The following is a 25,504-nucleotide window of genomic DNA, read 5'->3' as shown; positions in this document are numbered from 1 at the left end:
AACTCTGGTGGTTCAACACCTGGCAGGCTCCCCGAACACAAGGGCGGATGAACTCAATCTTCGGTGCCTAGTCGATCTCAAAAGATGTCTCCATCTGGAGGGGGCGCGATGTCTCTTTCAGCGGTGGGGAGAGCCTTTGTTACACCTGTTCGCATCTGAAGAGGACACGCAATGTCAGCAGTTTTGCACATTGGGATTTCCAAGGCAGCGCTCGGCGACGTTTTTCGTGGCGAGTGGAGCTTCGGCCTCCTGTACGCCTGTAACACTTCTGCCCAGAGTGCTCAAGAAGATAAAGTGTGACAAGGTTCAAGTCATTCTTGCTGATCCGGACTCAGCACAAAGAGTTTGGTACCCCAACCTTCTCAGCTTACCCATCGATCCTCCGATCAGACTGCTCCCTTTGGGAGGATCTTGTTGCAGCAGCTGGAGAGGGTTCTTCACCGAACCTGTCCAGTCTCCACCTCCTTGCATGGCGATTGAGCGGCGGCAGTTGACAGCTTTCGACCTTCTTCCCGAAGTCTGTGTCTGTGCTAGGCGTCCCTCCACTAAAGCGATAAACGCCTGTAGATGAAATACATTTGTGGCATGATACACAGCATAGGCTGTTGACCCCCCTCTCTGCTCCTCTTTCTGAGGTCCTTTTGTACATTCTTTCCTTGGCTCAGCAGGGATCTGCTTTGGGCACTCCTAAAGGATATCTTGCAGCCACCTCTGCTTTTCTTTGGCTGCCAGATCAGCCTTCTTTATTCAGTTCTCCTATTGTTAACAGATTATTTAAGGACCTTCTTCATCTGTTCCTTCCATCGCCTTTTGTTATGCCCCATTGGGACTTAAATCTGGTTCTCACCTTTCTTATGTGTGTTCCCTTCAAGCCTCTTCAGAACAGTCCCCTCAGGTTGCCAACTCTCAAAACTGCCTTTCTTGTCACCTCTGCTCGCAGTGAGCGTGTAGCAGGCTTTATTTACTAAGCCCCCTTTTCTATCTGTCTATCCGGACAAAGTGGTACTTCGGACCAAGCTTTCATTCCTTCCTAAGGTGCTCACACCTTTTCATGTGGGACAATCTATTACTCTGACCACCTTTTATCCACCCCTCCATCCCTCCAAGAAGGAGGAGGGACTCCACTCTCTGGACCCAAAATGTGCATTGATCAATAATGTACATAACATCTTTTTGCGCTGCCAAAGACATTTAGGGAATCTTTTTAGCGCCAAGACGCCCACGGGTATACGTTGCGCTTAATAAATTGTAAAAAATAAATAAATAAATAAATTGTCTTTTTATCTTGATCGCACAAAAGACTTCCGGGTGGATGATCAACTCTTCATTGGCTATTTGGGTGCCAAGAAAGGTCGGGCGGTTCAAGAACAGACCATCTCCCGACGGGTTGTCCTTTGCATTAAAAAATGCTATGCTTTGGCACAGAAGGACCCTCCTGTGGGGTTCCGTGCTCATTCCACCAGAGCAACTGCAGCAACCACAGCATTAGCACATGGAGTCCCAGTACTTGACATCTGTCAGGCAGCAACGTTGGGATACTTGCACACGATTACCAGACACTACTGCCTGGACAGCTTAGTCCAGAGGAAAGGGTACTTTGCCAGTTCGTTCCTCCAGGATTTTCTAGTATGAGCTTGGTTCGCATATCCTCCTCCGAGGATGGTATTGTTGGGGTATCTATTCTAAGGTAAGGAATCTACAACTAACAGTCTATCAAATGAACAACTTACTTACCTTCTGCCATATGTTAGTTGTAGATGACTTCCCGCCCCACCCATCCTCCCCGCTCTGTGAACTGATTTCTGGGGATAGGGACTCCCCTAGAGGGACCTAGTTTTGACGCACCAGTGGTCAGTGTCTTTCATGGCTCTACGCTTCTGTCGTGTAAAGTCGTGTTATGAACTGACGTCCGCATGCATGGGTGGCATCTATGTAGGTCCCACAATGTCATCCCAGCTCCCACGATACTGACAATGGACACGGAGGCCACCAACGCCACTTAATGACGTGCAGGTGTACTGCTGAAGAAAAAATCTCCGGATCCCGACTGACGCCTGGGGGAAATTCTAAGGTAAGGAATCTACAACTAACCTATTTCTCTTCCAAATGCATAGTTACCGAAGGTTAGTAACTTGTTTGACAAGTCCAGTGCTTTGGCACTGAATGGCAGTGTCAAAATCTCTCAACATCTTTAGGCTAACACATAGATCAGAGGAAAACCAGGAGGGACAAAAGCAAAAATTTGAGGGAAAGCACCCTAGAAAGGGCAATTTTCGACACTGAGGAATATTAAAAAGTGAGGAATCTGCAGTTTGATTGAATCTCTCCTAGAAAGACTGTTGCCAAAGTTAAGTAACGTGTTCTTCACCAACACACAGTCCAGGACATTAGACGATGATCCTGCTGTTTCAGTCAAGAACTACCGTTACTGGTCTAGTCTTGAGGAGTCTGAAACCGCTTAGTTTTCCAACATCTTGCATCCTTCTGGAGCCTTTGCTCATTGGCACACATGGCCTTCAATGGAACATTTTCCTGAAGTTGAGATGCCTCATTGATGCAATTTGGATTTCTAACAAGGTAGTCCAGGGCCTTCAGTAGTCAATGTCTGATGCCAATGTGATGTGCCACAGAAAATTTTCCCTTTCTCTTCCGAAGGTGCTGGTGGTGATGGATGCACCCACTATTCAACGGAGAGGTCTCCTGGATGACATGAAGATCAGAGGCCTTCGGTTTCCCATGGAGCAGTACTTTTGGAGCTACATGGTGTCTATCTGTCCCTCAAGGGCTTTCTCCCTTCCATCATGGGCAGTTCCATTCAGGTGCTGGCAAACAACACTGCCAAGTAGTACTGCATCAAACAGGGCGAAGTCGGGTCCTTTGTCCTCTGTCTGGAGGCTATAATACTGTGTTGGTGGTTATAACTTGAAAAGGTCTGTCTGACAGGGAGTAAAATGGCGGGATCCCTCAACATTTGAAAAGATGAACTCAGGCATTATCTGGCTGATGATGAGTGGCGTCTGAACCCAGAAGTGGAGCGGAGTATCTGCCTGTTTGGGACATAAGCTCTGTAGATCTAGTAGCCTCTGAGGTACTGGGTTTTTAAGAACCGGTACAGAACCGGTAACCCAGCGTTTCCAGGGGATCAACACACCAGAGACCTCGGGTTCTCCTGAGTCAGACCCACAGAAACTTCAGAGTCTTCCAGGTGAAGTCAAAGATTAGTTTATTGGCTGCAACCAAGGTGACAGGGTCCTAGAAGTACAATACCAGTATATTCAGGAGACTGCACACCTTCACAAAGTTAGGCTTCCCTTCTTATACACAATATTCACCCTTGGGCGAAGCATTCCTTGGGTGCGTGGTATTTCATTTATGGTTACTGTTTTACAAAAGAAAGCAGAGTCATGATGACATGTACATATTTCACGCCGTGCTGCCCATAACAAATCATCCGGCAAGGCCCAACATTTCATCAGATATCGCTGGACCCCTAATAAAAATGGTCACCTCCCCACCATAAAGCAAGTGAAGGAAGGAGTGGAGAAAGATGTGAGCGAGATATGGCAGGTGTGCGTGCTGAAATGGTTTTATGGCTGGTTGGGCTTAGATGCTATCTTGCTCGGCCACTGGGAGGGAACTGACCTAACGAGCTCGGCCTGGGGCAATGGTTCTAACTTGTACTGGGGTCAGGAAGAAGTCGATTAAGGAGTATGTGTCCTTGTGGAATCAAATTCGACTGGATTAAGGCTTATGTAGAGGGCAACATGCAGCTAAGGGTTTAGAGGGCAAATGGCGATTTCGAGGCGAAATCGTCACTCGAATATGCCGAAAGTACATGTACTTGATGTACTCGTCATTCTCGGTCTTTTGATACCAAATTCGTCCTATTTCGACGAAGTTTTTATTCTCGAGTCCGGTACTATTACGGATCCATATTTTTCAGAACCACAGACCCTCCTTTTGCCCTTACATAGGCAATTAATCTATCCTCATGTTAATCTGAGTCCAGATCTATATTCCTAAAGTCATTGAGATGTTGCTGCAACATCATTCTAGTGCTGAGTTCATGTCTTGACACAGGCTTCCTTACACATGATGTAGCACAGAGGCCACATATTGCAGGAGCACACTGTATACATAGACAGAACAGGAAAAGAATGGCTAAGACCATCCCAATGACCATCAGAATTTTCCATCCCCAGGCAGATATCAGTCCCCAGAACCATCCCATTAATGACCAATCTCCTTTATCCACATGAATAGATTCGGAAATCTTATGTAGTTTGGAGATGGCCCCGTACACTGTTGGAGCATTATCTGGAATAAAAATGCAACAACTGGACTGGATCAATTTGCATACTCCACCCCGGTCCGCAAGTATTACATCCAAAGCGACCCGGTTCTGAAGGGTCATTAGTCGATCCGACTGGAGCTCAGCAGTCAGGTTACTAAGGGCACCAGCAGTTTCAATACGTTTCTGTGCAGACACTCTTCCCTAGCTGAGCTCTGGGATTCCTACCAATACCTTGTAGACACAGGTGACCTTGATGGGGGACGATCCAGATAGGGGACGATCTCTTAGCTTGCTGTTTCTCACTTAATGTAGCGCCATATCCGGTCACATTCCAACCTACATATGCAAGTATCTCATCATCCGGGGTATCTTCGTAAGAAGTTACTTCCTTGATCATGTCAACTATACCCTTGACTAGGGCGCTAGTCTTGAGGTTGTCTTTTACAGAACGTAGGGGTTGGATTTCTCGTGCATATATGAACATTGTCCTATATGCCCATACTGACCCATTGCGACTAAATGGTAGGACCAAATAGGGGATACCTCTATCCGTGGTGTGGGGCATGAGACCACACACCCAACAGTTGGTTGTGTTCATTACAAGTTGGTGTTGGTGTAATAGCTGAACGAAGGAGTTATTAATGAACTCTAATCTCCTACTTGATTCGTGGTCAGGCAAAGAGTGGAAAGAATGAGAGGAAACAGTAGGGGGAGGTATGGGCGATGCAGTAGGCGTGAATGTCACATGAAAAGGGAATAAAACATAGCTTATCAAAAACACCATTACGCTAAATAGCATAAAGATACACATTATTATAAAAAATTTCTTTCTCATTGTTTTCAAAAGTCTCTGCTTAAAGTTCATTTGTTTGGCAGTTCTCTCCACATCAGGAAACTCCATCCTCTCTAAGGTGCTGCCCGCGGCGGTAGGTTGTTTCTGTTAAAGGGCGCTTCCGTCAGTCTAGGGTGGCTCCCTTCGACCAACTGGAACCAGCAACCTATTGTTGTCAGCTGCACTCAAAAGTCTTTAATCAACCGCGACCCTAGCAGCGGAACCCGGATGGCGGTTCAAGAAAAAGAAAACAAAAATAAGCAAGTTACCTAGATGGGAGAATCTGCACTTTCAAAAATAGCATTTTTGGGAAAAAAACTTATTTTTTATTAGTCCACAGGTTTTTCTCTCGAATCATAAAAATCACTTTTACTTTAGTCTGTTTTTCTCGGTCGCAAATTATAGCGTCTTTTCCCGGGTGCTGTCTGGTCCGGAAAGAGTAGCTCAGGTTCCACAGAGTTCAATTGTTCTGATGGCGGCGTAGTTTCTTGAAAAATGTTCCCACTTTCACAATCACGTTTAGCGTCTTTTACGCGTTCATCAGTTGTGCGCTTTGAGTCAGTGCCTCCTGTCCGGACCCATTGGTCATGTGGCAGAGGGAAAGGTATTTTCTTACAATGGATCCCGTGGACCCAATTGGCCTTCCCCTCCACTCTAACGGTCGACCTTGTAGACAGGAGGACGAGGTGTGGTCCGGTCCATCTGGGCTGGTCGTTTCTTGTCCTCTGGAAATTCTTGACCAGTACCCAGGAGCCGGGGTCAATGGAGTGACCCGGTGTCTCGGAAACCGGAGGCAAGGTGTTGTGGACCTGTTGATATAAAACACGCAATTTAGCCGTCAATTCATACAGATAGTCGAGCAAAATGGGGTGTTGCAGCTCTCTAAACTTCGTGGGCCTAGGCACTCCCCATATGTTGGCTGGCCGACCAAAGATTATTTCATAGGGGCTGAGTTTCATTCGCGAATGCACAGTCATTCTGGTGGATAGGAGTGCTAAGGGTAGAGCATCAGGCCATTTAAGACCCGTGCTCGCTTGGATTTTGGCCAATTTAAGTTTAAGCGTGCCATTGTAACATTCCACTAATCCAGCTGATTGGGGGTGATTTGCAGCGTGGAACTTCTGACTAATACCTAGCCCTTCACACACTCGTTTCATCACACAACCCACAAATTCACTTCCGTTGTCCGACCAGACCATTCTAGGCATTCCGAATCTGGGGAAGAACTCTTTCACAAGGGCTTTCGCTGTGGACAAGGCGGTATTGTCCCTTAGGGGATAGGCTTCTACCCACCTTGAGAAGGCGCAAACAACCACGAGCACATATTTTAAGTTGTTGCACCTCTCCATGTGTATGAAATCTAGCTGCAAAACCTCGAACGGATACGTAGGAGGTGCAAAATGACCAGCTGGAGTTGGGGTTCCCCTACCAGGATTGTGCTTCAGACATACCATGCAATTCTTGACGACGTTCTCTGCACACTTGGGAATCCCTGAATTCTTCCACACTGGGGCCAACAAGTCGCAAATCCCTTTTGCGCTGATATGGGCCATCCCATGAGCCATTGTAACCACTGCAGGCACATATGCATCAGGTAACAACCATCTTTGTTGCTCTGTCGATTCAATCCAACAACCATTTGCATCCATTCTCCCTGTACTTTCTCTCCACATGCTTAACTATTTCTCCGTGGCCTCAGCTTGGATGGACTTCACACTTTCTATCGTGTCTTCACATATTCCAACATCATCAGTCCATCTTTCTGGGCTCGCAACATACATTCGGCTCATCACATTCTTTGCCGTTTCTTTAGCAGTTTCATCAGCAAATGCATTTCCACGACCAACATCATCAATCACTTTCTTGTGTGCACTACATTTCACGACCGCTACTTTCAGGGGCAACGTCAGTGATTCAAGAAGCTCATTCACCAGCTGACCATGCTGAATCTTAGCTCCATGCGAAGTCAGGAACCCACGTTCTCTCCACAGTCGTCCAAAACTGTGAGCCACTCCAAAAGCATACTGACTGTCGGTATAGACAGTCACTTTCATTCCTTTTGATAACACACATGCTCTTGTTAACGCCACGAGTTCGGCGGCTTGAGCTGAACCATGTGGTATTCGCGCAGTTTCAACGATTGTGTGCAAAGTTGTGACAGCATACGCTGTAGTCACGTTACCATTTGGGAGTTTAAAGCATGAACCATCCACCCATAATGTACCATCACATTCGGCGAGAGGAGTATCGAATAGATCAACTCTCCCTTTTGTCTCCTCCTCCGTTCTGAGGAAACAATCGTGCTGTTCTGAAGCATCCGATTCCTCAGCAATTGGTAACAAGGTGGCTATGTTCAGAGTACTGCACCTTTTGATGTGCACATGGCTTGCTAGTAGTGTCAATTCATAACTGGACAGTCGAGCACTAGTTAAGTGCTGTGTCTTGGTCCTATTTAACAATGTGTCTACTGCATGCGGGACCATCACGATTAGTGTATTATTCATTACTAGCCCTGCAGACTGTCGAATAGAAACAGCTGCTGCTGCTGTGGCCCTTAGACAACTTGGCAATGCTCGTGCTACCGGATCCAAAGTTGACGAAAAATAGGCGCATGGCCGCTGTCTATCTCCGTATAACTGAGTCAGCACGGACAATGCACAACCCTCCTTCTCGTGGACATATAATGTGAAAGGTTTACTGTAGTTGGGGTTACCTAACACAGGGGCCGAACATAATGCTGTGCGTAATTCGAGAAAACTTTTCTGACACTCATCAGACCAAGGAATGGGATTGGGTGTATTTGTACACGTTAGTGCCAATAAGGGTTTGGCTAATAACGAAAAATTTGGAATCCACTGTCTACAGTACGATGTAATGCCCAAGAAAGCGCGTACTTCTCTCTGCGTTCTTGGCACATTTAATTTAGCTATTGCCTGAATTCTTTCTGGGGTCAGTTTCCTTCCCTCCTTCGATAAGAGATGACCTAAGTAGGTCACTTCTTGTCGGCAATATTGGAGCTTGGAAAGTGACACCTTGTGATGTAGATCACATAGATGACGCAGTAGTGCCAGTGTGGCTATTTTACATATATTCTCAGTATCCGCGGCTATGAGCAAGTCGTCCACGTACTGTACGAGAGTGGAACCTTCGGGCAAAACCATTGCGTCGAGCTGACTTTTCAGAGCTTGACTGTATATTGAGGGGCTTTCACAGTAGCCTTGAGGAGCGCGTTTAAAGCGGAAACTGCGACCACCTAAACTAAAGGAAAAAATATCCCTGCTTTCCTCAGCAATCGGGATACTGAAGAAAGCATTCTTCAGGTCAATCACCGAAAACCAGGATGCAGAGGCTGGAATCATAGTCAATAATGTTGTAATGTCGGGGACAACTGGGAATTGTGGCACCACTATCTTATTTACTTCCCTAAGATCAATCACAAATCTATACACTGGTGGCTGAGAAGGGTCAGTTAGTTTTAAAACAGGCAGAACAGGACTATTGCAAACATTTCCTCGTGTTTCCTCAATTACGTCTTTCTCAATTAACTCGTAAACAATCGCTAGCAAAGCTTTTTCGCCCTCATTGGATATTCTGTATTGGGGAATTCGTGGCATTTTGACATTCGACTTCAATGTTACAACATATGGTGGAATTTCTAAAAGACCGACATCATTCGGACCAGTAGCCCAAATAATATCTGGCAGAAGTGCCAATTCTGCTGGAAGTGTATTTCTCGACAAATATATGGGAGAAACCACTTTCTTACCTAATGTCAGTTGTACTCCTGAGGGAGAACAGTACAAAGTCGCATACAATCGTTTTAGCAAATCTAATCCTAGCAAATTTTCACCACAACCTGTTGTCAAAATAAGGGGTGCTTCGAATTCACAGGGACCAACAGAAAGAGATAAAGGGTCAGAAATCGGATTTCTAACCGGGGCGCCAGAAAAACCTACGGAAACGTTCATTTCGCCAGACAAAGGTGCGCCAGGGAGTTTGGAGTGCATAATAGAACTCTTTGTAGCACCAGTATCCAACAGAAAAGGTTCTGACACACCCGATGTAATCACCTCAACGTAAGGTCCACTCTGATCTACTGGAACTGAAACAACTCCCTCTCCTTGTCTAAGGCTATCCTAGCAATCATTATTCTCCCACTGCTCATTTTCTGTGTAATACTCATCGACGTAGTATTGAGCTGTCCTGTCAGATACGTTATTTTGCTGGTCAAACCTGTTCATAGAGTTTTGTGGTGGAAGGGGACGTGCGTCCTGAGGGGTGTTTCCACGCCCTCTACCTCTAGGCGCTTGCTGACTACCACGACCTCTTACGCCAGAAAATTCATTTGTACGTTGCGGCAGGGCAGGACAGTCATACTTGTAATGACCCTCTTGTTTGCAGTATAAACACTGGTTGGGACCTACGCGGTTTTGATTGTAATCGAATCTCTGCAAGTTTCTCTGAGGCTGCTGAAAAGTGTTCCGGTAGTGATTCTGACCATTGTTATTTTTATTACCACCACCACGTGGCGGATAGGCTTGCTGTAGCAAAACCTTCGTTTTGAGTTCTCTAGTTTTCTTCTCTACTTTATCTTTCTCATCTTTGTCTCTATTCTCGTAGTACTGTGCGGTAGCTAATATCTGGGCTGAAGATGAGACTGCCCAAGAACTTTCTGAATCTTTTAACTTCCTACATAAGTCTGGAAGTAGATTGTGCACAAATTTATCGACAAACAATCTCTGGCCACCTTCTGTGGTCATGTCTTGACCGCTGTGGTCAATGAATGTTTCTTCAAATCTGGTGAAGAAATCTGACACAGTTTCTTCTTTCTTTTGCTTGCATGCAGATAACTTATCCCAATTTACGCGTATTGCAGGCATTATTGTTTTCATGTAATCTACTATTCTACCAGGTAGTTCCGCTATCAGAGGCTCAGGCTTGGCACCACCAACTTGTCATGCATCTGCAACAGTAATATTAGCCCACGTGTCACCTAATTCCTGGTCGTGATCTTCATGACGAATTTTTCCCCATAAAGGCTGTGGAACAACGTTCCCGAATAACATATCGATATCGGCTAAATTCATAATGCATGACCCAGCAGTTTGCGACAATTCTTTATAGTACCCTGCAGGATTTTTACGCGGATCTGGTAGTGTTTGTTTGAGTGCTAAAACTTCAGCTCGCTTCCATGGAACATGTACCCATACTCGGTGAAAGTGGGGCAGGACAGGTGGGACAGCTGTCGCGTCACCCTCTCTCCATTGTGGGGGAACTTCTCTCATAGGGTATTGTCGTGCCTTTTTCCTACTAGATGCACTAGATTCCGATGGTGACCCAGAAGTACTTCCCTTACTTCGATATGATAATAGCATTTCAACTGCTTCTTCTACATCGGGACCTATAATCATACCCAGACTAAACTTAAACCTTATACGACACATCTCTTGTGGGAGGCAATCCTGATCATTGTCTTCTAAATCTTCGCAAAGAAAAACACACATCTGTTCGAACACATATCTCTGTGTCGCTGTTTCCCATTGATGGAAAACTTCCATGACAGACTGTAAATCATATTTTGCAGTGTCCAAGACCCATTTCCGAGCTAAACTATTCAGGGAATCTCTCTCCTGATAATCGGGCAGTTGACTTCGCAACTGTCTTCTTCCTATGTTAGGGGTCGTAGCAGGCGACCCGAAAAGGGGTAAAAGAAGATTAGTAACAGTGCTGGCCATTTTCTGCCGAAGGGAAGGTGAAACGGAAGAACAAACAGATGAAAGAACGGGGTGAGATAAAGCGGATGCAGAGATGGCAGAAGAGGTATGAGGAATAATAGATGTGGTACTAGGCAAAATCATAGAAGGGGCATTAGGAGTTGTAGAAAGTACAGTAGGCAAAATCGTAGAAAACACAGGTGAAACAGAAGTGGTCGGTGGGCCTGGAGGAGGCTGCACCGAAGAAGTAGGAGCCAGCTGAAGAACAGCTGGTGGGTGCTGTGGAAAAGCCAGAGGCGCAGCTTGTGCAACTAAAGGTTGCGGGGGTGCTGTAGCATTCTGCGCATAGGGCGGTGGTGAAGTTAATAAGTGCGACATTAATTGGTCTTTTTCATGCTCTTTTACTGTCCCTTGCTGAAAAGACGGCAAAACTGGATAGCACTTATCTATTGCTATTTTACGTTGCCTGCGCAATTGTTCATTTATCTGATCTTCCTCATTATCTTTAAACTGCACGGCAGCTTGCATTACTGAAAGTCCCTCTTCTCTCTTATTTTTCTTAGCTAATTTAATTTCTTTTTGTTTGGCTTCTTTGCGCCATATGCGGAAAGAGTCAAACATCATCGGCCGGGCTTTCTTTTTGAAGAGTTTAACTTCAAGGTTGTCTAAAATTTCAGAATCAAAGCTACCATATTGGGGCCATTTTAAAACATCGTCTTTCCTAGTGTATTTAATCCATACCTCGTTGTAAACGATGGGGCCTACTCCATGTTTAACGTATAGCTCGTAAGTCGGAGTTCCAACTGGAGGAACCGGACATGAGTCCTCCAATCGGGAGTCCCTATTATTATTACCAAGACAAAACAAATTCCCGAGTCTAAGACTAGGCATCCTTTCTCTCTAGTCTAGTTCCAAAACTTCAAAGGAGTTATCGATTACGATATTGCTCGTGAAAACACGAATCCTTCGGTTATGGTGCTTGCAAGAACCAATAAAAACCTTTATGTATCTCTAAGATAACAAAAAGTAAGTCCAGCTAAGGACTAGGAGACGCTCCACTTATACTTAACTGAAAAATATCGATGGCTTCACCAGAAGACTCGTCTCAGCGTTTCGCTCTACCGAAAATTTCAAGGGTCCAACATCAGGGCGATAGCCAGGGCAGCAGTCCTTGTAGCCGTCGAGAAGCGGGGAACCTCGCAGTAAAGACCTTCGGACCACGTCGACATGCAGGGGTCGATGAGGTGGTGGGCCCTCCTCCGGAATTTTCACACGAAGCTCCTCACGATCTTCAGGCTGATTGGTACCACTGGAATCGCCCCAACGCTGGGCGCCAATTGAGGTACTGGGTTTTTAAGAACCGGTACAGAACCGGTAACCCAGCGGTGCCAGGGGATCAACACACCAGAGACCTCGGGTTCTCCTGAGTCAGACCCACAGAAACTTCAGAGTCTTCCAGGTGAAGTCAAAGATTAGTTTATTGGCTGCAACCAAGGTGACAGGGTCCTAGAAGTACAATACCAGTATATTCAGGAGACTGCACACCTTCACAAAGTTAGGCTTCCCTTCTTATACACAATATTCACCCTTGGGCGAAGCATTCCTTGGGTGCGTGGTATTTCATTTATGGTTACTGTTTTACAAAAGAAAGCAGAGTCATGATGACATGTACATATTTCACGTCGTGCTGCCCATAACAAATCATCCGGCAAGGCCCAACATTTCATCAGATATCGCTGGACCCCTAATAAAAATGGTCACCTCCCCACCATAAAGCAAGTGAAGGAAGGAGTGGAGAAAGATGTGAGCGAGATATGGCAGGTGTGCGTGCTGAAATGGTTTTATGGCTGGTTGGGCTTAGATGCTATCTTGCTCGGCCACTGGGAGGGAACTGACCTAACGAGCTCGGCCTGGGGCAATGGTTCTAACTTGTACTGGGGTCAGGAAGAAGTCGATTAAGGAGTATGTGTCCTTGTGGAATCAAATTCGACTGGATTAAGGCTTATGTAGAGGGCAACATGCAGCTAAGGGTTTAGAGGGCAAATGGCGATTTCGAGGCGAAATCGTCACTCGAATATGCCGAAAGTACATGTACTTGATGTACTCGTCATTCTCGGTCTTTTGATACCAAATTCGTCCTATTTCGACGAAGTTTTTATTCTCGAGTCCGGTACTATTACGGATCCATATTTTTCAGAACCACACCTCCACAAAAAAAACCCTCATGCCCGGCCTTTTACGCTCCAGAATTTATTCCTTAAGGATCCCTAGGAGACTTGTTTCATCGTTCGTACAATTCTGGTCTCCTATATGCCTTTCTGCCTCTGCCGCTGATCCTGCAAGTACTGATGAAAGTCAGGCAAGAACGAGAGCAGTGACTCAAGATTGAGCTTGGTACTATGAACTGCTAAGCCTCAACATCTAGCCATCTAATTGGTTTTTTCTTCCAGAGGATCCTGTGTCCCAGTAGCAATGCAGAATTCTGTTTCTGAACCTCCGCAATCTACACTTCCATGCATGGAGTTAAATGGAGTCAACCTAATGGTTCTGATCTTCTGTTGGCAGTTGTGAATATCATTCTCGGTGCTCCTAACCCTTACTCGAATTGAATCCTCTCAGGTCATTGGTCGAGGTTCATTTCCTGGTGTGAGGAGAAACATTGATAGGGTGCCCAGGGGGAATGATTCACTCTAAATTTGCTTCATGAGTGCGAAGAAATGAAAAGCAGTTCACAAAAAGGACCTTATCATGATGGCTACTCCATTGCATTCAAATGTACCAAAAAGGACCCTCCTGCAGTTAAAGCTCATTCCACCAAGACAAAGGTAGTAATTACAGCTCTCACTCAAGGTGTTCCTTGTTTTGGACACCGGCCACTGTATTCGCACTCCTGTGTCAATTCTGAGATCTGCAGGGCGGATCTTTTAGCCCTCTGGATCCTGCAGCATTTTATGGTGTACAGTCCACGCCTCAGACCCACCTTCTTGAAGGTGACATTGCTTTGGTATTGATTCACAAAGTGAGGAATCTGTGGTTAAAAGTATCGTTCAGAAGTATAAGGTACTAATCCTTGATAAAGCTCTTTCTGGTGGATACTCTAAGTGCAAATTCCTAAGTTCCTGCCTTCCTCCTCGTTCTGTGGAGTTAACTTTTAGGATTTAATAAGGTTCCAAGTTGGATTACAAACACTGTCACTGTTCTCAATCTGTTCATAATCGGCTACCTCCGAGAGGGCAGAAAAGAACAATGACTAAACTGATGTCAGCGCACAGGGGTGGCATGGTCGCTCTTCATCAGGGAGCAGTTCTACAACAAAGACATTCTGCACTGTTTATATCTCTTTCTACTTGTATTCAATTAAATTGTACATCGAATGCATTAAGTAAGTGAAAAATTTTGGGAATGAAAGAATTAGTGAATAAAACAATGCCCTTGTGTTCGTAAATTAATGTGCCCGGTTTCTTAGTGTGCATGCAGTGAATACCACGTGTATATACCCAACTCGCCAAGTGCACTAGTAGCCCCCTAAGGAGGGTCAGCACTCATGTGTTCCCCTATCTAAACAATTGGCTGATAAAATGCACAGGTAGGCAGCAATACCTAGCCCACATTCAAACTGTAATCTCTCTGCTCCACAGCCTGGGATTCACGATAAATGCCAGCAAGTCCCACTTCAACCCCTGCAGATCCAGCCCTTTCCTGGGGACCGTCCTAAACACCATATCTGTAAGAGACCGTAGTTATAGATTTCTTACCATAACATTACCCCCAGGCCTCAGACTGGATCTGGAGGAACTTTTTCGTAGGAGTACCCCTGCGCTTCGGTAGGTGGCATCGGTCGATTCTGCGTTCATCGTGGTCACTGGGATGACGTTGCGATGTCTACTTAGATGCCACCTCTGCACGCTGACGTCCATTCTTTCTTTTTCGCGTCAGTTAGCTCAGATCTGGAGAGAGCATGCCCCTTAGTTGCTTTTTGACCAGCCTTTTTTTGACTTTGTCGACGTCTTTTGGGTTTTACGACTTCTGGTGCACGAGGGATGTCTAGCCGTCATCCCGGTTTCAAGCCTTGTGACTTCTGTGTGCCGTGTGTCTTTGATGCCTGGAGCACGACCACGACTCAAAGTCCAGCAGTCTGCTCCACACTGCTCGAGGTCCCGTCGAGGGGAAGGTCGTGGGAGCGGTCGCGGAGCAATCACCATTCGTCATCGAACACTTCGCACTCCTCTGGAAAGTCAAAGCACAAGAGAAAGGCGAAGAAGCATCGTCGCTCTTTGCCTTCTCCCCGTTCGCCGGCCATCGCAACATGGGTCCTGGATCGTCGGCACACTCCGGCTCCTTCCTCGAAGCTCGCTGGGATGGCTCCACGCTTCCCACCGTTTCCCAGAGCGGGGGCATCCCCTGACCAGCTTCATCAATTTTACGAAGCGCTTCACAGCATCTTTGGGTAGCTCGACTCCGCCAGCGCACCTTCAGGTACGGCAGACTCGGCTGGGGGTCCTGGGCCTTTGATGCCGGTGGCTCTGGCCCCCACAGGGCCTCCATGGATCCAGGCCTGGACCGGCGCCGGTCGACCTCACAGTACCTTCCCCGGTGATGACGCCCCAGACGCCGGTTGTGCCCCAACCGCAGCCGACCCCAGCCTCATCCCCGATGTGGACACGGCACCAGACTGACGTCAATTAAAGTCGGTACCAGCGCCGGAGGGTATTTATGTCCCACTGTTCATTCCTGGCATTCCCTACCGCCCTGAGTGGCAGCCAGAGGAGGTCTTGGAGGGGTCTATTTACTCTCTAGCAGATCAACTTGTGGAACCGGAATGGAGAGAGGAGTTTGGTGATGCCAGTAATCTGGATACCTCCCTAGACCTTGGTATGCTTTCTTCCCCTCCCATGGCTACGGAGGAGGGAGCCTCCTACGCTGTGGTGTTGCGTAGGGCAGATGAGGCCTTGGGCCTAACCCTGGGCAGAGCTGGCATAGTAGGACTATGCGGAGGTCCACGGAGTTAGGGGATACTCCGCTACGCTACGCCACCTGCCTCCACAAAAGACAGTTAAGATTATTTTAAAATGAAATAAAAACACACTTACCTGTCCTGCGGCATCCCCGGGCTGTCCTCCTCCTCGCCGTCGTGGGGTACATCTTGAGAGAACAATGCATGCGCAGTTCTCTCAAGATATACCCCACGTAGGAGGGAGAGAGACTGTGAGGAGGAGGAGGGCAGCTCGGGGACGCCGCAGGACAGGTAAGTGGGTTTTTATTTCATTTTCAAATAATTTTTAACTGTATTTCAGGAGGGGCAGGCTGGCTAACTCTGCTCTGCTGCTCTCCGCGTTCCCAGCAGAGCGCGGAGTGGGCAAATCTCTGCACTCTCCGCTGGCGGAGCAGAGTATATAGCCCAGGGTTACTTGGGCATCGAGCTTCCTACGGTGGTTGTCCGGACTAATCACCTGACTGAGGTGCATCAGCCGCCAGCAGCCTCTTCGGAGCTACTGCTACCTTTTAATGAAGCCCTCACCGACATCCTCCCGGGCACTTGGTCCAAGCCCTGCACAGGGGCTCCTGTAGACAGGATAATTGTCCAACCTACTTTTCCTCTCCCAACACCCTACCCCTGAAAGCTTGGTGGTCCAAGCCTCATCCTCAAAATGCGCATTCCCTACTGCTCCCCCAGATAGGGAATCCAAGAAGCTGGATCATCTTGGGAAGAAGATTAGGACTGCAGTCGATGAACACCACATGTCTTTTGGGCCGTTATACACACACGGAGTGGGATACGGTTACACAAGTGCCTCCACAGTGCCTGGAGGAGGCCGTGCTCACACGTCTGAAGCAGCAAAGTTCACCATCGGTGTGGGCTGGATACCGCTAACTCGCTAGGTAGAACGTTTTCCACGTCGGTAGCACTGAGTCGCTACGTCTGGCTGAGAATGTCTGCCTTCTCTGGGGATGTTCAATCTACCCTTTTGGACATGCCCTTTGAAGGCCGTCGCCTATTTGTTGACAAGGCGGACAACGCACTCTAGCGTTTCAAGGACTCTAGGGATACGGCTTGATCCTTAGGCCTCGCAGCCACTTATCGCCCCATGCAGTCTGCTTTTAGCGGCTATGGAAGGGGTGCCCCACCACGTTCCACCCAGAGCTGCGCAAGCTACTCAGCTTCTATGTGGCCAGGGACGTGGGACCCAGCTTCGTGGGTCTGGGGGCCAGCGGGCAGGCCAGTCCAGTCCACCAATGCACCCTCTGCAGCAATCTCCAAGGCTTCCTTGTCCGACCTTTCAGGGCCACCATCGGTGTGGGCTGGATACCGCTAACTCGCTAGGTAGAACGGTTTCCACGTCGGTAGCACTGAGTCGCTACGTCTGGCTGAGAATGTCTGCCTTCTCTGGGGATGTTCAATCTACCCTTTTGGACATGCCCTTTGAAGGCCGTCGCCTATTTGTTGACAAGGCGGACAGCGCACTCTAGCGTTTCAAGGACTCTAGGGATACGGCTTGATCCTTAGGCCTCGCAGCCACTTATCGCCCCATGCAGTCTGCTTTTAGTGGCTATGGAAGGGGTGCCCCACCACGTTCCACCCAGAGCTGCTTAAGCTACTAAGATTCTATGTGGCCAGGGACGTGGGACCCAGCTTCGTGGGTCTAGGGGCCAGCAGGCAGGCCAGTCTAGTCCACCAATGCACCCTCTGCAGCAACCTCCAAGGCTTCCTTGTCCGACCTTTCAGGGACACCAGTTGGCAGTTGGCGGCACCTCCCGCACTGGCATACATCACGTCAGACAGGTAGGCTTTGCACATAGTACGAAAGGGCTACTCCCTCCCCTTTGAGACTACCCCTCCCTCCATGCCACCTACACTCCATCATATGTCGGAGGATCATTTGGCCCTTCTCCGCCAGGAAGTTACAGCTCTCTTGGCTGAGGGAGCTATCGAACGTGTCCCTGTGCCAGAAGTAGGTCGTGGTTGCTATTCCCACTACTTCTTGGTACCCAGGAAGGGCAAAGGCCTGTGTCCTATCTTAGACCTGAGGGACGTCAACCGCTTCCCCTGGAAGGAGAAGTTCAAGATGTTAACCTTGGCAACGGTCTTTTCTGCCCTTGACCCTGGAGACTATATGGTAGTGTTGGACTTGCAGGATGCTTACTTTCACATCCCCATCTTGCCTGCCCAACGGCTTTACATTAGTTTCAGGGTAGGCCACAAGCATTTTCAGTTTAGCCTGCTCCCCTTTGGCCTTACCAGCGCCCCCGGGTGTTCACGAAAGTGATGGTGGTGGTCGCAGCTCATCTGCACAGATCAGGGGTTCTAGTCTTCCCCTACCTCGATGATTGGCTGTTAAAGGCTGGCTCGCCCCAGGCTGTCGTCTCCCACCTCAAGACTACGGTGGACCTCTTGCATTCGTTTGGTTCACTATCAACGAGCCGAAGTCGCATCTGATTCCCTTTCAGAACCTCCTTTTCATTGGAGCGGTTCTGGACACAGCCCAGTTTGGTGTCTATCCTCCCGAGCAGCGAGTCTGGAATATTCGGGCTATGATACCAATGTTTCAGCCTTTATCCCGGATTTCGGTGAGAATGACCCTGAGGCTGCTGGGCCTTATGGCCTCCTGCATTCTGCTGGTGGATAATGCTAGATGGCATATGCGGGCTCTGCAGTGGGACCTGAAGTTCTAGTGGGCTCAGCATCAGGGGAATCTTTCCGATGTTTTCCAGATCTTGGAGAGGACTGCAGATCAGTTGCAGTGGTGGCTCACGAACCAGGATTGGGTCAGCGGCAGATCCCTCTCCCTTCCCCAACCAGAGTTCACAGTAGTGATGTATGCATCACTTCTGGGATGGCGCGGCCACATGGGGGAGGCGGAGATCAGAGGCCTCTGGTCTCCGGTGGAGTCTGGGCTCCAAATTAACTTTCTGGAGCTTCAGGCTATTCATCTTGCACTGAAGCCATTCCTTCCCTCTGTCAAAGGAAGAGTAGTGGAGGTGTTCACGGACCACACCACCGCCATGTGGTACTGCAACAAACATGGCGGAGTGGGGTCGTGGACCCGTATGTCAAGAGGCTCTTCGCCATTGGACATGGCTGGAACATCAGGGCATATCCCTGGTGGTTTACATGTTCGCATAACAGTAGGCCTTTGTCATCACTTATGATCTCTGATGGAATCTGCAACAACATTAGTTCTAACAAAATGCTGCTGTTCTGCATGGTAACACATTGGTTCCTGAACACCAGGGATGACGAGCTCAGCCGCTCGTGCATGATGGATCACGAATGGCGTCTTCATTCGGAGGTGGTGCAAGGTCTCTTTCAGCAGTGGGTAGAGCCTGGTTTAGATATATTCGCCACCGAAGAGAAAAAGAGAGCACAATGTCCGCAGTTCTGCGCGTTGAAGTTTCCAAAGCGGCACTCACTCGGCGACTCCTTCCGTCGCGCGTGGAATTGCGACCTCCTGTATGCCTTTCCGCCTGTACCACTTCTACCCAGCGTGTTGAAGAAGATCAAGCTCGACCGGGCCCAAGTAATTCTTGTGGCTCCGGACTGGGCACGAAGAGTCTGGTAACCCGAGCTCTTGAGCATGGCCATCGATCCTCCGATCAGACTGTCTCTTCGGGCGGATCTTCTGTTGCAGCAGCAGCGGACGGTCCTTCACTCGAACCTGTCCAGTCTCCACCTTCTTGCGTGGAGATTGAGCGGCGACAGTCGACAGCTTTCGACCTTCCTCCCGAAGTCTGTAATGTCATCTTGGCAGCCAGGTGTCCCTCCACTAAAATGGTGTACGCCTGTAGATGGAACAACTTTTTGGCATGGGGCACAGCAACGGCTGTGGATCACCTTTCTGCCTCTCTTACAGAGGTTCTCCTCTTCATTCTTTTTTGGCCCAGCAGGGCTCTGCTGTGGGCACTCTTAAAAGCTATCTTTCGGCCATTTCAGCCTTGCTTCGCCTTCCGGATCAGCCTTCTATTTTCAAGTCCCTTATTTCGTAACAGATTTCTGAAGGCCATTACTCATCTCTTCCCTCCTTCTTCTTTCGTAATGCCCCAGTGGGACTTGAATCTTGGCCTCACTTATCTTATCTGTGCTCCCTTTGAGCCATCACATAATTGTCCTCTTCGTCTCCTTACTTTGAAGACTACTTCCTTGCTTGCCATCACCTCTGCTCGCAGGGTGAGTGAGCTCCAAGCCTTATCTTCCAGACCTCCCTTTATTGCTGTCCATCCGGACAAAGTAGTCCTCCATACAAGGCCCTCTTTTCTGCCCAAAGTGGTTACCTCTTTCCACATAGGGCAGACCATCACATTGCTCACCTTCTTCCCGCCTCTGCACCCTTCCAAAGAGGAGGAGAGACTCTACCTTCTGGACCAAAAACGTGCGCTCTCTTTCTACCTTGACCCGCACTAAAGGCTTCCGGGTGGACGATCAACTCGTCGTGGGTTATGTGGGCACCCAGAAAGGTTGGGCAGTGCACAAACGTACCATCTCTCAATGGGTTGTCCTATGCATTAAGATATGTTATTCTTTGGCTAAAAAGGAACCTCCACTAGGACTGCCTGCCCACTCTACTAGCGCGATGGCAGCTACTACTGCTTTGGGACGTGCAGTTCCACTGGTTGACATCTGCCAGGCAGCCACGTGGGCATCCCTGCACACATTTACTAAGCATTACTGCCTGCACAGCCAAGTCCGGAGAAACTTTTTTTCGGCCGTTCTGTTCTCCAGGACTTCCTGGTGTGAACTTAGTTCTCAGATCCACCTCCGGGGTTGGTATTGCTGTGATATCTATTCTAAGGTAAGGGATCTATAACTACGTTCTCTTTCAGATGAACAAGTTACTTACCTTCGGTAACAATGTTTCTGTAAGAGACATTAGTAGTCGATTCCTTAACGCCCCACCTATCCTCCACGTTCTGCGAACTAACTTCTAGGGATAGGGATTCCCTAACAGGGCCTTAGTTTTGTGCACCAGTAGTCGGTGTCTTGCATGGCTCTGCGCTTTTGGCGTGGAAAGTCGTGTCAGTACTGACGTCAGCGCGCAGGGGCGGCGTCTAAGTAGACACCGCAACGTCATCACAGCGAGACTGATAACGAACGTGGAGTCGACCGACACCACCTACTGACGCGCAGGGGTATTGCTACAAAAAAGTTTCTCCGGATTTAGTCTGACGCCTGGGGGTAATTCTACGGTAGGGAATCTATAAATACTACTGTCTCGTTACCGAAGGTAAGTAACTTGTTCTACAGGCAAAGCCTTCCCCAACCAGCAGAAGGTGTTTGCATTTCAGCAGCCGCTGTTTTTTTCCAGCCCAAACGTCCACTACCAGGCAGACCAATAATTAATCTCCTAATTATGATGGCTTCTTGCATCACCATAGTCCCCCTCCACATGCACCTTTTGCATGAGTGCCTTTCAGTGCAGTGGTTACAAGCTAAGGGTCACTGGGAGGATCTTCTGTTGGTGAAGGCCTCTAATTGCAGAAAAGGCACAACCATGGCCTTTTTGGGCAATATGCTGCTAGCTGACCTAATCAAATCGGCCACCTGGTCAACCTGCCACATATTCACTAAACATTATTGTGTGGATATCCTAGAACTTTAAAAAAGCTATTGTTTGCCAGACAATGCTAAGAACTTTGTTCAACATCTGCATCATCCAGAGGACAGCTACTGCTTATAGAGGGTACTGCTTTAAGGTCTGTGCACAGCATGGGTATTTACTGCCACACATGCCATGAACGGAAAATATTATTTTGCTGTAAGCGTCCCACTCACCTCCCCGGACCGTTCTCTGCTGCAGATCTCTCCTCTTGTCACTTACTTTCTTACACTCACAATACACATGGTCATCATGCTACCTTCACTCGCCAATCCATACATACACTCACCTACTGTGAGGAAAACCATCTAACATGGAGTCTGTGCCAGTGTACATTGTCCATAGAGGGAGGAGTTGCAGTGTATCCTGTGACTCAAAAGATTTTTTTGAAAATAAAAAACCTGCAAATATCCGATCCCAACACTAGATGGCAGGAGTATGTGAATCTACAGCACTACATGCAATGAACAGATGCGTACAGGGTAAATACAATTTTTCTGTTTTAACTGGAGAAGCCATTGGCCAAACATTTTTTTAAATAAAATCGTAAAAGTGTTTCTTAAATGTTTCAATTAATTTGTAACCCCAACTATGAGTACTGGCAGTGAACTCCTACAGGCTGTTTATTTTAAATGTGCGCAAATGCCTACGAAGAGTGAGAAATGCCATGGATTAGCCACAATTAAATAACCATGTTCTACGCAATACAAATATGTAGGAGTATTAATGAAATGGCTATAGGTTAAGCATGGCCATGCTTTGTCTTTTTGCCTTAGGATGGGACTTCCATTTAACCAGCTGATGCATGCTGCTATATATTAGTGTTGGTCACAACGGTCTCATACTGAATGTGTCTGGTCCTTTATACAATGCTGGTGTCGTGAATGACTGAGAAAAGTAAATAGAAAATATTGGATATGTTTGAGGGCACAGTTTGCTACTGTTTTTATTGTAGAGTTGAACAGGTGCAGATACAGTCACAAAGTCCCAGACATTATCCTCTACCAAGTGCACACCTGTATTACTCTTGTGCAGTGAATAGGTAGGCTTTTGTACTGTATACTGGATGTGGTTGTCTCCTCCATGTCTCATATTCATGTATTGAGACCTTAGGGAAGAGGAGGAACCCACGATCAAATCTCCTTGACATTCATTAAAAGTATCATACTCACCTGCAGTATTTTCCTTAGTTTTCAGGAACTGATGAGCGGCCTTCCAATAATCTTTATCTTCTGCATCCCAACTATCCTTCCGTGCTTTTGAACCTTTTGAATACTACAGCAGCAGTGACCACAACAGCTGGTGAGTATGTCCAGGGAGTGAGAAAAAGTAATCCAATGACAGATGCTCCCATATTTGAAAACCCTGGAGAAATTCATAATGTAACTGAACAGCCTGGGCTTTCTTACCAGAATAATATATAATATGGTTCAGCACTGGTTCTTTGGTGCCCTTCTGATTATTGTTAATTCATGTCCCCACGAGTAGCAATGTATCTTCAATTATGTACAATTTGACCGTTTACAGATTTTTAATTCAAACTCCAGAATCCTCACCTTGTGAATACCTTTAGACGCCAGACTGGAACCAGGGATTTTTTTCTGCGATTCTCTTGTGCATCATTAGTTGCCATAGTTCAACTGCATTAACTTTGTCCTGCCCCGGATGGGATGTCTGGTGCACATATAATCTCCATACCTGTGCTCTTCAATATGCACCCCTTACACCCTTCAGTCATTAAGCATTGTGCAAAAAAGTCAGAGAACCGGTGGGGAAAGCTGATGTTATGGTTTCATGGTATGGAATTTCCTCTTTTCACTGCACAAAATGGAACAATTTACTGTTGGAAAAAATTGCATTTGCTGAACTCATGGTACAATGCACAACATGGGGAAGAAAATCAAAAGTAGGAGGGATAACAATAAAGAGTGGGAAACATAATAAAAGAAATTAAATGTGTTTGATGCCAAAAGAGCATGTTAAAGGAAGAACAGACTAGACGATGAAGCTTTATTTGTTTCACTGTGTTTGGTGTCAAGATATTTGTCACTGCAAGCTTCTGTTTATTCATAAAGTACTCCCATCTTGTAGGGCATATCAAAGCACTCTGGGGTGTGGTTGGATTGTTATCCATTTTACATTATCCAACAATAAAGAAGGCTTTTGTTCTTTCAGAATGACAACTGTTCATTCTTAGTTCTTGGGCAACCTGTTTCACATAGTGCATGTCTGTGAAGGAACAGATCCTCCATCAGCCTAGACTCTTTTGATGATAGGTGCTAGCCAAATGTTTTTGGAACTCGACCTTTATTGTTTAGCCAGATAGCATTATTGTTTGGAGGTGGTACCATAAATCATCTTGTGTACTGAATTAAACGTTTCCAACTTCACTCTTGCTTCCACCACCAATCAGTGCAGTCTCCAAAGGATTGGTGTAATACATTCTCTCTTGTGTGTATTAACCACTCCCCTAACTTCCAAGTTGTTTATCTCTCGTACTTTCTTTAATGTCTCATGTTGTACCCACATTAGTCTAGTTTTCTCCCAAAAGCTGCTCTTGCTGTCCTATCCTGTTCTTGTAATAATGGAAGCACTTGTCTCAAGAGTTTCAGATTCAAATTCGCCACAAACACAATGGCGTCTTGAGAGCTACTGAAATACAAACCCTGTGTTCTCATGAACCCTACAGAGTAGTCTGTAAAAGTAAAGTGGTCAGTTAATCACCATCCAGGAGCTTATTTAAGATATTCACATGAACCAATCAAATTAGCTTCTATGTTTTTTCCTACTCTGCCTGTCCTCTCCAGCAGAAGCTAGCTGAATGGATATTTTCACGGTACTGTCAGTATGCCAACAGCCCACTTCCAAGCAGACCCAGAGCACATTCAACTAGACATAAAGTAACAACTACTGCTCTTAGTTAAATTGTTAGAAATTGGCCGCAGGACAACACTGAGATTTGTCCGTACCCTGGCCAGACACTCTGATTTGGACTCTAACTCCAGTATGTAATAATGCATCTGATCTCTGTACTGAACATTTGAATTGAGACCTCATTTGTCTTTTCACGAGACATATGTCCCTCAGCCCTCTCTTTCTCTTTTCTGAGACTTTCTTGACTTAGAAGCAAGAATTTGCCTAGGATTCTCTTTCTCACTGACACACTTGCTCCTCTGTCTTCTCTCCCCGTCCCCCCTTCATGACAGATATCTACTCCATACATTAAATAGGCAGATCATATAAACTCACATAATTTTAGAGGGGTGGTGCAGGTTTGAAATAGGGAAACTGTATTGAATCCTGTGAAAGCAAGTTGCTTTTTGATTGATGGCTATGTTTGAAAAGAGCGTGAAATCCTTCCCTCAAGAGTGAGGTGACATGTATGATCATGCCCAGAATCGCAAAACAATCTGCATGTTCTTCACTTCTGATGAAAACTTCGAGATGCAGTTTCCTCACCTTTTGATTATTTACCAGGCATCAGACAGGATTCAAAAACTTTTCAGCAGTATCTCTGCACCTCAGTAGGTGTTGCTATGCAGCTCTGTACTGCCATTCAGCTCCAGAAAAATTATGCCGAGAATATCAATAGGCATCATTCCTGCACGCTGACATTGGTTCCTTTCTTTACACGCCACCAGATACAGATCAGGAGCTCTCTCTCATCTCTCAGAGACCCCATAAGCTTTTTGTCCAAATTTCTTTCACTATGCAAGGGTTTGTCACCCCCAAAAACCATTGGTTTTAAGCCCTGTTAGGGACTGATGCAAACAAATGCCTGTGACAGATCCCTATCTTGTGTGCTTGTGGTGCCTGGGGTTGAGTCACGACTCCAAGGCCTACTGTGACTGCAAGTCAATAAACCCAAAGCCCATCTGGGACTGCGAGAAGAAGCTTAACATTGCCAAGCATAAAAAGACTCCTCAGCAAGACCTAGCTGAGTCTCCTTCTGAGATTCTGTCCTGGTCCCATTCCTGTTCTCGGAGTTGTCAAAACCGCTCAAGAGGACAGTCTTCATCGCAATCCATATAATTTCGTAAGCCCAAATAGAAACACAAGAAATCCAAGCAGGACT

The 25,504-nt window shown here is 46.9% G+C and overlaps 1 protein-coding gene across 2 annotated transcripts in view; it reads left to right on the top strand.

The window, feature by feature from the left end:
• Window positions 1-25,504, top strand: part of FAM234B (family with sequence similarity 234 member B) — a 414,455-nt gene that overhangs the window by 357,118 nt on the left and 31,833 nt on the right. For both annotated transcript variants that reach the window (XM_078641116.1, XM_078641119.1), the window contains exon 11: window positions 22,620-22,731. In XM_078641116.1, coding sequence (XP_078497242.1) covers window positions 22,620-22,731 — 112 coding nt within the window. The remainder of the gene's footprint in view (window positions 1-22,619; window positions 22,732-25,504) is intronic.

This window comes from Lissotriton helveticus, chromosome 1_1, assembly GCF_964261635.1.
Source record: "Lissotriton helveticus chromosome 1_1, aLisHel1.1, whole genome shotgun sequence".
NCBI classification, from domain to species: Eukaryota; Metazoa; Chordata; class Amphibia; order Caudata; family Salamandridae; genus Lissotriton; species Lissotriton helveticus.
The sequence above is the reverse complement of the archived record's forward strand: the minus strand, read 5'-3'. Positions and strand labels throughout refer to the sequence as shown.